At 43.4% G+C, this 12,918-nt stretch overlaps 1 protein-coding gene across 2 annotated transcripts in view; it reads left to right on the forward strand.

Moving 5' to 3' along the window:
* Positions 1 to 8,187: 8,187 nt before the first annotated feature.
* Positions 8,188 to 12,918, forward strand: part of LOC137423920 (uncharacterized) — a 31,538-nt gene continuing 26,807 nt past the window's right edge. The window contains exon 1 of one of the 2 annotated variants that reach the window (XM_068111460.2): positions 8,188 to 8,568. In XM_068111460.2, coding sequence (XP_067967561.2) covers positions 8,470 to 8,568 — 99 coding nt within the window. In that variant the 5' untranslated portion in view covers positions 8,188 to 8,469. The remainder of the gene's footprint in view (positions 8,569 to 12,918) is intronic. The other variant, XM_068111456.2, reaches the window with a different exon arrangement.

The following is a 12,918-nucleotide window of genomic DNA, read 5'->3' on the forward strand; positions in this document are numbered from 1 at the left end:
CGATTCTGGTATCTTTCTTGGGTCAGCCTGTCCCCTTTTCTCCATCGAGCTAGTTTACCTCATTGCAAAATTCCAGATCCTACTTTCATGGTCTTTCTAGCCGGATTAACGAAATCTAGACCTGAGGAAATCGTGAATGAGAAAATCACCACTGTCGTGGCTGCCAACAATGCCCAAATAGCAGACAACACCAGCGCCATTATTAGCCCCATTTGGAGATAGTCCGAAACGGGGGCTTATAGATTGGGTCTCGTATGTCCGTCCGCAACCATATTTTGGAGGTATATGGACCGATTTTGGTCATACCTGGCACAAAGATAATGCATGACAGTATACATAAGCACATCATTTTGTTCCGTGATGCCGTCAAAGATGGCCGACTGGCGGACATTTTATTTGTTAAAAAACAACAACTTGTCCTCAACCATTTCTCTGACATGCATTTACTGCTGTCATTCAAACTTGGTACACAGATAATGAATGATTGCTTACGTATGCACGTAATTGTTTTTTGAGATGAGATACGAGATGGCCGACTGACGGCCATTTTGTTATTTAAACGTGTCCCCAACCTTTTTGCAGACATGCATGGTCCGATTTTGTTCAAACATGGCAAAAGGACAGTACACGATGGCATACACATGCAACTCGCTTTATTTCGCGATCTGATCAAAGATGGCTGGCTAGTAGACTGGCGGCCATTTTAGTTGAAACTAGAACAATGCGACTGTGTCGCCAATATGCCTCCGCATAGTCCCACAATGGGTAGATGCCCTCATTCACTGTCCTAAAAATAAACAAGTTTGATTTAAAGCGAGTATCACATATGTTACGTGCTCCTCCCCGACCCTCTGGTCATGGTGTACCTCCGAGCCCCGAGGGTGTGTTATTCTGTATGTCAAAGATCAATGGTGAAGCCACACCAATTGTTACCAACAAACAAATATTGTATTAAGATCACACAAGAATAACAGTGCAACAATAATAGTAATCAAAAGTACAATCAATATATATCCTATGATGGTACCATCAGTTTCGTAATATATAACTCACTGTGCTCCAAGTGAGTGAAACAAGAACATTCCCATTGTCTCTTTCCCTGCTTCAAACCCAAGTTGATTCCGGTTTCAAGCCAAAGTCGATCCCGGCTTCAAGCCAAAGTCGATCCCGGCTTCAAGCCAAAGTCGATCCGCTCCAGCGATCGTCAGAACGATGTCCAATCGAGACCAGAATCCCGTTCGGATGACAGTCACAGTCACGCGGCCAAAGCTGCGCAACGGCGCCCTCAAGGCGATTGGGAAATCCAAAGGCGCCCTCCAGGCGAATGGGAAATCACACCCTTGGGTATGGACGTTTCACGGCTCACAGTCGGCGAACCTCAGATTTACCTGAAAAATCCGCGTTGCACACACACACACCAGATAAACATCTGAATGCGGTGAAAACGGCTGACGAAGCAAAGAAACCTTGCTCGACGCGCAAAGCGCACGAGTTAAAATGGCCGACGGCCCGTACTCGAGACGTAACGGCACGACGAGGACTCTCTTCGGAATCAATCGCAAAACCTGACACGCAGGTGAATCTGTCACAGCGATAACAACTCTGTCGCAGGAATCCCTTTCCCGGGAAACCCAAAGTTCACTCTTGACTCTTGCTCGCCAATGTTCGCTCCAGACCGCGAAGCAACTATGCTTCTTCTCCGACTCACTCGCTCCGCCTTCTTCCCTCTTCTTCCTCTTCGTCGTCGTCCGGTTCCCGATCCGGTTTCTTTTAACACTAACTTTTTCACCTTTTGAAAACAGTTCATAAACTACAAACCTTTTGAAAACAATAATAGTACATGGAATCAAAAATGTTTACAGTGCATGAAAACCACAACAACGGAAGTGACGAATCCGTAACACATATCACAAACCAAGTATCACAGCTGTTTTCAAGTACCACATTTTCACCAGTCATGACAGTTTTCACATTGATCAGTGAAGCGTTTTCAGAGAAGGGATTTTTTTTTTAATTACCGGCTTTCAAGCTAACATGGCTTCCACACCACGTGACATTTGACCTTTAAAACATGTACACTCTGCATATGTATGGGTAGCGGATTACGTTTGTGAAGTTTTGTGTTGATGGGATAAGGTTCATTTTTCTATCCAAGATGGCTGACAAACCACGTGACCCACGACGTCATCATTTTCAAACTATATGCAACAATGCTGTTAGATGATATTTTTTTAAATTTCGCATCGATAGGGTAAGTGGTTTCAGAAATATAATTATTTACTATTTTCCTTCAATCCAATATGGCTGCCACACCATGTGACCAATGACGTTTTCGTGGGCATCTTTTAATCACCATGCCTCGTCAATAACACACGTAAAATTTTGAATCAATCGATTTGGTGGTTTGGGAGAAGATTTTTTAGGGTTTTAGGTTAAATCCAATATGGCTGCCAAAGCATGTGTCCTATGATGTCATAAATTTAATATTTCAATACAAATTTTATTGTCATATTTTAATACAAAATTTTAATGTCATAAATTTAATATAAATTTAATATTAAGCATTAGATCTGCCTGCAACCCTCTTCTGGTGAAACTGCCAAAATCAAGACTCTATTCACCTTCACTCTTTCATTCCTCTTTTCTCCCGCCTCTGGAACAAACTCCCTCACTCTCTGCAATCCCACCCCTCCCTCCAGGTCTTTAAAACAGCTGTTCACCAACATCTCTTATCTTCTCCCATCCAAAACCTTGATCTTTTCTACCCCCGTTAATTCACCCCAGATCCACTTTTTTGAAATACATACTTCCTTCCTGGAAGTCCCAGCAATGTCCATATGTTTTTTTTTTTACCTCTCCTAACCCCCCACCCCCATTCCCATGCCTCCTCCCCCCAAGCCCTCTCCCTCCCACAGATCTCCCGATGTCCCCGTTGTAATAATCAGAGTTACAACATTGGCTCAGTTCGTGAGTTTAATCTCAATCGATCCCGAACAATACCTGTAAAGAGAACCAGCGAACATCATATCGATATTCAGCATGCATCTGAATCAGTAATGGGTTTACATATGAGCACAAGCAAGCCTTAAACAAGTGGCGGTAAATACCATCTATTTATGCACCTGCGCAGCATACACTAACTGTCTCAGGTATGATCATTACGCTGAATGACCGAGTTCTTATTAGCGCCACATAGTGGACAAAAGACGCATGACACCTTCAGACTTTAGACAGAATTTCACCAAGAGCAATACCCAGCATGGGTGCGGCAGCCATTTACTTTCGACGTTGCAACGGCAGATGTCAATGACCAATACCTCGACGACCTCATCGAACTTCAGCAGAGCCAGACTCAACAACAACTCTTCGGCACAACAACGCTCAACGTTTTGGTGCCGCCTAATGGAAGGGTATCCTCACATCGCTAAAGTTGGCCTTGAGATCCTCACGCCGTTCGTTACAACGTATCTCCGCGAGCATGCGTTTTCGAAACTGGTGGACATTAAAACAAAGAAAAGGAGCAGGCTTGCATGCGAAAATGATTTGAGGGTGGCCCTTGCCAAAACAAAACGACGCATTTCGCAGATCGACTCCCGAAAAGAAGAACAGAAAACGCATTAAGATGCAATTCTTCTTAATTTTTTTTTGTCAAATTTGAGGGGTTCCGCGAGTGTTCAGTGGGTTTCGTTAGGGTTAGGCGCCTTTAAAAAGGTTAAGAACCACTGATTTATGCACCTGCGTAGCATACAGTTAATGTCTCAAGTATGATCATTGCGCTGAATGACCGAGTTCTTATAACGGCCGCGTAGTGGACAAAAGACGCATGACACCTTCAGACTTTAGACAGAATTTCATGACAGTCCCTGCGCTCTGCTGTTGTACTTGTGTGCTTCCCTCTCTCTCCCCATCTTGTCTCCCGCTCCCTTTATTATATGTTTTATGTGTCAGTTTGTCTTGTTGTGATCAATGTTAGCTCTTACACGAGCCTCGATCTTGTATACAAGCAAAAATAGGGTCATGGATCATGTGCGTGCAATTTCAGATTTTTACGATAAGGAATTTGATTAAAACCTTTTTGGCTGGTATACCACTTCACCTATGATGTCATCATTATCATGCTTTTGTTCCCCATTGGGAGTACTTGACAATGTGCCAAGTTTAAATTTTTCCATTCAACGGTTTCCGAGAAATAATTTTTTAATTAATTATTTGCGTCGAATCCAAGATGGCTGCCATACCACGTGACCCATAACGTCACATTTATCATAAAACCATTCTGCATGGGTGTCTCTCCTACCCTGAAAGTTTCGTCTCAATCGGACATATGGTTGCTGAGAAAAACGAGGTTAAGCCCGGACGTACGGACAGACGAACAACCCGAAAACATGATGAACAACCCGAAAACCGGATGATGAACACGTGTTAATTAAACGGCCCGACAGGGGCTTAAACTCAAATCCCAATGATCTTAAGGATCCCGGGGTGTCCTTTTCTAAGAGTAGTCTGCGCAGAATGGTTCGCTCTTCATCGATCTCTTGCCAAGCGATGCCGATCGCCACTTTTTAAGGGATTACATCCGCTCCCGCTTCATTTGTTTTGATACCGTGTCAGAAACAGCTCTCGCACACCATGTTGCAAATCGGCTCGAGGGACACGCCTCCCGCTCCCAGTGACGTAGCCACGTTTTGGAAACGCCCTCCTGTTCATCATGCCGTTGCTGAGGGGATGAGCCAAACTTGTGGACCGCGCCCGCAATGACGTCACGACATGTTTGGACGAGTGGGCGTGGCAAGTCGTAACAGAAAATTGACACGTTTCCTGGACACGAACGGGCGTCCCGTGTTGAGGGGTATCAGTACCCATGATGCAGTGCGCGTGTGCCATATTGGTTGGTAAGCTAAACAAGCGAGAATAGGTAAACAAGACCTAACAATCCTTCCATTGCAGTAAGTGAGAATAACGAGATGAATATGCGTCATCGTAGGGCTGTTGATGCTACCGTTGCCAGGAAGTGCATGCCTCCAACATGGCGGCGCGCACGGCATTATGGGATAACTACGAAAACCCTCGCGATACCACAACACCAGCATTACTTGGTGGAAGTTAAATATCCCTAAGAGTAGGTGAGTTATCACCGGCACGCTTAATACACAAATTACGTACAAACACTGCCTACGCATACTGCGGTTACCAAGTGGTCAAGTTTTCTTGCATATCCCTTGACAACAGGTTGTAGTGTGTGGTTGTTGTCTGGGCAACAGTTCCAACACTAAACGAAATCGCGTTCACACGAGTAGTCAGGTTCACTATGTCAATAAATTATATTTCGTTCAAAATCATGGTAGATTAGCAAACCTATACATTTTTGGAAAGGTTATAGCATAAGGAAACTAAAAATCAATGTTTACATTTGGAGAGATACCTGTATGGCGGCCATTTTGGATTTTCAAAATGGCCACTGTAAAATACATATTTTGTTCTATTTCTGCCTCTAATTACCCTAAAAACTTTAAAAAATATACTAAACCTATATTTTCAGGGACAAGGAATCCAATGAAAGTATCAAATTAGTGCTATGGGGAATGGTAAGACACGAATCAAAGGTTTTGAATTGCAAAATACTGTCTTTATATTCGCGATAAGTTGCATAATCAAATACATGTTATCATTTAGTACAGGCAGTTAATAACATCAAAATGTGTCACAATAATTCATATCACCAAACATACACAGGCAGTCAGCAAAATCATATATACACATGCAGTCAGTATAACTTCACATCAACACAGGCAGTCAATGACAAAATATACACAGGCAGTCAATGGCATCAAACATACACGATTACAGAATATGCCATTTAGAGTTCGTCATCACTGTCCTGTGTGTCGTATCCGACAATATAGTCCGCATCGTTTTCACAGTCCGTTCCACACAAGCAAAGGTCGGTCAAATTGATTGGCAAATCGAATTGGTCGAATGGTCGATCGAATCGAATTCGATGAATCGAATCGAATCGAATTGGTCGAATGGTCGAATGGTCGATCGAAGCGATTGGTCGAATTGGTCAAATGGTCGAATGGTCGATCGAAGTGATTGGTCGAATGGTCGAATGGTCGAATTGGTCGAATGGAATTGGTCGATTGGTCGAATTGGTCGAATTGGTCGAATTGGTCGAATGGAATTGGTCGGAATTGGCAAATGTAAACATTGATTTTCAGATTTTCCATGTAATAACGTTTCCAAAAATGTATAGGTTTGCTAATCTACCATGATTTTGAACGAAAAAACATAGTGAACCTGACTAGTTCAACTACAAAGGGAAACAATGACTCATCCTTGTAATCCACGCGAGGTATAGTACAGTGGACACACTAATTTCTGATAATGTATTTGTCCCACATGTAATGCATGTATTCAACTTCTTCTTCTTAATCTTGGTCTTCTTCTTCCTCACTTTATCTACGACCTCCTCCATGAGCCGCAAAGGCCACTTCACCTTCCTCCTAGCCTGGTGTTGGCTTAACGGTTAGGGTGCTGGCTTAACAGTTAGGGTGCTGGCTTAACGGTTAAGGTGCTGGCTTAACGGTTAGGGTACTGGTTTGGGATCCTATAGGATCCTGAGTTCATAATCCCGGTCTATCGTTGAATTAACACCAGGGCAGTTGACTCACCTTGTCATGCCTTCCGAGGTCGGTAAATTGAGTGCCAGCTCACTCACTTTAGTTTCACTCACTCACCGCAGGCAGGTAGGTGGTCTTTCTGTATTCTACCGACCTACCGACTCCTCTCCGGCCTTGCTCCCCCAGCTCTGTCCCCCAAATAGTTGTACAGGTCACACAAGATCTGCCAGCAACCCTCTTATGGGTAAACTGCCAAAATCAAGACTCTGCTCACCTTCACTCCTTCATTCCTCTTTTCTCCCGCCTCTGAAACAAACTCCCTCACTCTCTTCAATCCCACCCCTCCCTCCATGACTTTAAAACAGCTGTTCACCACCATCTCTTATCTTCCCCCATCCAAAACCTTGATCTTTTCTACCCCCGCTAATTCACCCCAGATCGACTTTTCTGAAATACCAACTTCTTTCCTGGAAGTCCCAGCAGTGTCTATGTGTTTTATACCTCTCCAACCCCCTCCCCCCCCCCCCCACCCCACCCTCCTTCCCACGCCTCCTCCGCCAAAGCCCTATCCCTCCCAAAGATCTCCCGATGTCCCTGCTCTCAAATGTTGGACTTGTGTGCTTAACCCTCTCACCCCCATCTTGTCTCCCGCTCCCTTTATTTCGTTTTATATGTCCGTTTGTTTTTTGGTCATTAATGTTAGCTCTCACACGAGCCTCGATCCTGTATACAACAAAAAAAAAAAATGCATCAGCGGCACAAACGCGCTTCCAGAAAAATGATGCAACCAGCAGCCACAGGCTGCAAACAAAACAACCTTCGTCCTTCCCATTGAGTGGATGTCGGGCGAGGTTTGGATTTGAGGTGTGCACGGAGTACTGGGGTTCACGTGCGTGCTCGAAACGTTGGTGTTCACTTGGGGGTCGGGACTTTGGAGGGTGTGCTGCATTCGGGCGGTGACACCGGCACGATGGGCCTAACGGCCTCTTGTATCGTTGACCCGTCGTCCCGAGATCCGTTTGATTAATCCGTATGAATTTATCGCTTTCTTCCTGAATCCGCCGCACTTTTCCCGCGTCGAGCACGTGCCACGAAGAGCACATGCGCCTTCGACTTCCCACGGAGAGACGGAACACGTGCAGCCTGCTGCTGATATGGACCGGAGGGTGGATTGGCGGGCACGTGTTGCTGACGAATAAATGAGGAGACCAACAGAGTTAGGATGCGGTACACACGGCGGAATCAATACATAAAACAATATTGATGAGAAACAGGGATGGGAAAGTATGAATGCGAAGTAGAAGAACAAAAAACGAGGGAGTGACAGATACGCAAGCGGATGTCGAATGACGTAACACCCGTGACAACGGTGCTGTTGTTTGTACGTGGTTTCCATAACGACGAAGTCATGTTTTGACAAACACGACGCGCTGGCAAGGGCGGGGAAAAGAAAAAGGAAAAGCGGAAATCTCACGCGACGATGAACCAATGGAACGGAGGTTCTTCCCTTTATCGGAAATGACGTGGACCAATGAAATGGCGCGCTCGTTCCCGGCTTCTGCGCGATATAACGAACAAGCGGAAGGGAATCCCCGAGGCATTTCGCGCGAATCCACGGTAGCCGCTCCGCATCGCCGGCACACCTTATGACGTCCTCGCGATACAAGGTGTAACCGTGTAAGGCAATGAAACAGGAGCTGTAGATGCGGACGGGACGTCTCGGGAAGGTTCTTTGATTGTACAAAACTGAAGATTCGCGCAACGAACAAGAACTTGTTGAGAGAGGAAACTTTTCTGAGGAGTGAGGATTCCCATCTCTTTCGGCGCGTCCCGGGGATGAAGAACTGAAATGGCGACGGTCGACCGGCATGCTGTAACTTTGTTTTCATTCAGCGGAGACGGTGCTGCACTTCCCATGGCGGAGGGTTATTTGGAAGATGTCATCATGGTAAGAAAATTGAGGAGGGAATTCCTGCAGTGCGTGCGCGTTTATCTCGCCCACTGCAAACTTTCCTCGAACTTTAACAAATCGTTTTTAGCAGGTAATTACCTGCTTACCTGGTTAACCCACTTACCTGGACCTTGATATGGCTCTAAAGCAATTACACGTGAGACTATTTAAGTTTTGAACTTTGAAAAACCACGTTGTGACAATTTACCTTACTCTAAATTTTACGAATAAACTTTTGCGAATTTTTTTGCTTATTTTGCTGCAGTTACATTTTAATAGTGAAGGGAAACACTTTTGGGGTTTATACCCGGTTCATGCAAACATAAAGCAGTCGCTCAATCGGAAGGTTTTCATACTCCCCAAGAACTTTCGAAAACTCTCGGTTATTCTGTTTATTACTATATTAAGTGATGGACAACGACGACCTCTACTAGTAATACTACTGCTGCTACTACTACTACTAGTAATACTACTGCTGCTACTACTACTACTAGTAATACTACTGCTGCTACTACAACTACTACTATTACTAATAATACTACTACTGCTGCTACTACTACTACTAGTAATATACTACTGCTGCTACTACTACTACTAGTAATACTACTGCTGCTACTACTACTACTACTAGTAATACTACTGCTGCTACTACTACTACTAGTAATACTACTGCTGCTACTACTACTACGACTAGTAATACTACTGCTGCTACTACTACTACTAGTAATACTACTGCTGCTACTACGACTACTACTATTACGAGTAATACTACTGCTACTACTACTACTAGTAATACTACTACTGCTACTACTACTACTATTACTCGTAATACTACTGCTCTACTACTACTACTACTACTACTACTACTACTACTACTACCATTAGTCGTAATACTACTGCTCTACTACTACTACTACTACTACTACTACTACTACTACTACTACTACTACTATTCCCAGCTAACATTATTGCATTGCCACAACGTTGCTGCAACGTTTCACTTTCGTTGTTGCAACGTTTTGCTCCAACGTTTTAAGAACGTTGCAATGTTGAGTTTTGTTTATGTATCCACAACGTTTATCACAACGTTATGCTATCGTTATTATATCGTTATTATAACTTTGCAGCAACGTTTTTATAACGTTATTGCACGTACGTTTGCACAACAATGACAGGAACATTTACACAACGTTGCAGGAACGTTCAAACGTTGAGTTTTGCTGACGTTTCCACAACGTTTTATCATAACGTTGCGTTAACGTTATTATAACTTTGCAGCAACGTTTTATAACGCCATTGCAGGTACGTTTACACAACCTGTACAGGAACATTTACACAACGTTGCGGGAACGCTCAAACGTTGGGTTTTGCTGACGTTTCCACAACGTTTTATCAAAACGTTGCATTAACGTTATTATAACATTGTAGCAACGTTTTATAACGCCATTGCAGGTACGTTTACACAACCTTTACAGAAACATTTACACAACGTTGCGGGAAAGTTCAAACGTTGGGTTTTGCTGACGTTTCCACAACGTTTTATCATAACGTTGCGTTAACGTTATTATAACTTTGCAGCAACGTTTTATAGCCGGCGAAGCCGGTGTTGTCAATAAACGTGTACGTATTATGTCAAAAACCAGATTATGCTGTATCCCTTGGCTTGAGAATTCCGAAGCGCAATGGAGGCCGCCATCTTGCGGATGCGGAAGTATGCATAACAAATTGAAAAACGTTCAATAGGAGTTTCTTTCACCCGTCGTTGTTTGATTCACAATCTTATGCACCTCTAATTTATAGCCGGCAAAGCCGGTGTTGTCAATAAACGCGTACGTATTATGTCGAAAACCAGATTATGCCTTTTTTTTTTGTATACTGAATCGAGGCTCGTGAAAGAGCTAACATTTACTTCACAAACAAATCAACCAGACAAACAAAACACACAAAAAGAGGGAGCGGAAAATAAGATGGGGAGAGAAGGGGAAGCACACAAACACAACATTTGAGAGCAGGGAGATGTGTGGAAGGGAGAGGGCTTGGGGGGAGGAGGCGTGGGAAGGGGGGGGGGGCTTACGGCGAAGCGATAGACGGCGAAGCCGGTGTTGTCAATAAACGCGTACGTATTATGTCGAAAACCAGATTATGCTGTATCCCTTGGCTTGAGAATTCCGAAGCTCAATGGAGGCCGCCATCTTGCGGATGCGGAAGTATGCATAACAAATTGAAAAACGTTCAATAGGAGTTTCTTTCACCCGTCTTTGTTTGATTCACAATCTTATGCACCTCCAATTTATTATTAAAATACTTTAGGACCAACCTCGGCACGCACGGGCCTGGTTATCTTCAACGAAAAGCGTCACCAAACACCGGAACCAATGAGATTCGAGCATTTGAAAAAATATTTCTAAAACCAAATCACGCAATGGAGGCCGCCATCGACCGGATGCGGAAGTTTGCATAAAACAATTGCGAAAAAGTTCAATAGGAGTTTGTTTCGCCCGTCTTTCTTTGATTCACAATCTAATGCACCTCTAATTTGTAATTAAAATACGTTAAGACCAACCTCGTTATCTTCAATGAAAATCGTCACCAAACACCGGAACCAATGAGATTCGAGCATTTGAATGCATAAAACAATTGCGAAAAAGTTCAATTGGAGTTTGTTTCACCCGTCTTTGTTTGATTCACAATCTAATGCACCTCTAATTTGTAATTAAAATACGTTAAGACCAACCTCGTCATCCAACGAAAATCGTCACCAAACACCGGAACCAATGAGATTCGAGCATTTGAAAAATATTTTTAAAAAGCTTATTACGCGTTTCGGAGGGTGAAAACGGCGTCAAATATTCTAAAATTGACGAAGAATTATTTTTTAGAAATCTCGCAGCCGTCGGGGATAGTTTTTCATGGCCGGAAATATCCGAAGTTGAGACGGAATTCACCGAATTAATCAAGAAGTAAATTTTATCAATTTTCATCTCATCCAGAATGCAAATGGTACCTACTGCACCTACTACACCGACTACACCGACGGCACCTACTACACCTACTACACCTACTACACCTACTACACCTACTACACCTACTACACCTACTACACCGACGGTACCTACTACAGTACTACACCTACCTACCACCAACTACCTAACCTACTGATGCCACAGTGTTGGGTAAAATAGTGGCAAGAGGCTTTGGCTTAGCTGGCTCATTGCGGCTTTACAGTCGGGTACGAGTAGCCGGCGAAGCCGGTGTTGTCAATAAACGCGTACGTATTATGTCGAAAACCTTATTATGCCTTGGCTTGAGAATTCCGAAGCTCAATGGAGGCCGCCATCTTGCGGATGAGGAAGTATGCATAACAAATTGAAAAACGTTCAATAGGAGTTTCTTTCACCCGTCTTTGTTTGATTCACAATCTTATGCACCTCCAATTTATTATTAAAATACTTTAAGACCAACCTCGGCCCGCACGGGCCTGGTTATCTTCAACGAAAAGCGTCACCAAACACTGGAACCAATGAGATTCGAGCATTTGAAAAAATATTTCTAAAACCAAATCATGCAATGAAGGCCGCCATCGACCGGATGCGGAAGTTTGTATAAAACAATTGCAAAAAAGTTCAATAGGAGTTTGTTTCACCCGTCTTTCTTTGATTCACAATCTAATGCACCTCTGATTTGTAATTAAAATACGTTAAGACCAACCTCGTTATCTTCAACGAAAATCGTCACCAAACACCGGAACCAATGAGATTCGAGCATTTGAATGCATAAAACAATTGCGAAAAAGTTCAACAGGAGTTTGTTTCACCCGTCGTTGTTTGATTCACAATCTAATGCACCTCTAATTTGTAATTAAAATACGTTAAAACCAACCTCGTTATCTTCAACGAAAATCGTCACCAAACACCGGAACCAATGAGATTCGAGCATTTGAAAAAATATTTTAAAAAAGCTTATTACGCGTTTCGGAGGGTGAAAACGGCGTCAAATATTCTAAAATTGACGAAGAATTATTTTTTAGAAATCTCACGGCCGTCGGGGATAGTTTTTCACGGCCAGAAATACGGTATAAGCGGTTTACATAAAGAAAGAAAGCTCGGTTTGATTAACGACAGTCACACATTGCCGTTGAAACGGCGCTATCATCTGATCTGTCGGCACTGATCTTACTGCAAGCTAACTTCTTCTGGTGGAGGAAGCCGCCGTGCCCGGAGAGAACCAGCCGTGACAGCGACTGAAGTTAGAAGACTACACACATACTGTGAAAACGTATGTTAAGCCCAGTTAAAATTTCTTAAGATTGTCCCTAAGGTAGCACCTCGTATAGTTACTTCCTTAAGC

The sequence above is a fragment of the Myxine glutinosa genome, chromosome 1, assembly GCF_964187855.1.
Source record: "Myxine glutinosa chromosome 1, kmMyxGlut1.1, whole genome shotgun sequence".
In the NCBI taxonomy this organism is placed as follows: Eukaryota; Metazoa; Chordata; class Myxini; order Myxiniformes; family Myxinidae; genus Myxine; species Myxine glutinosa.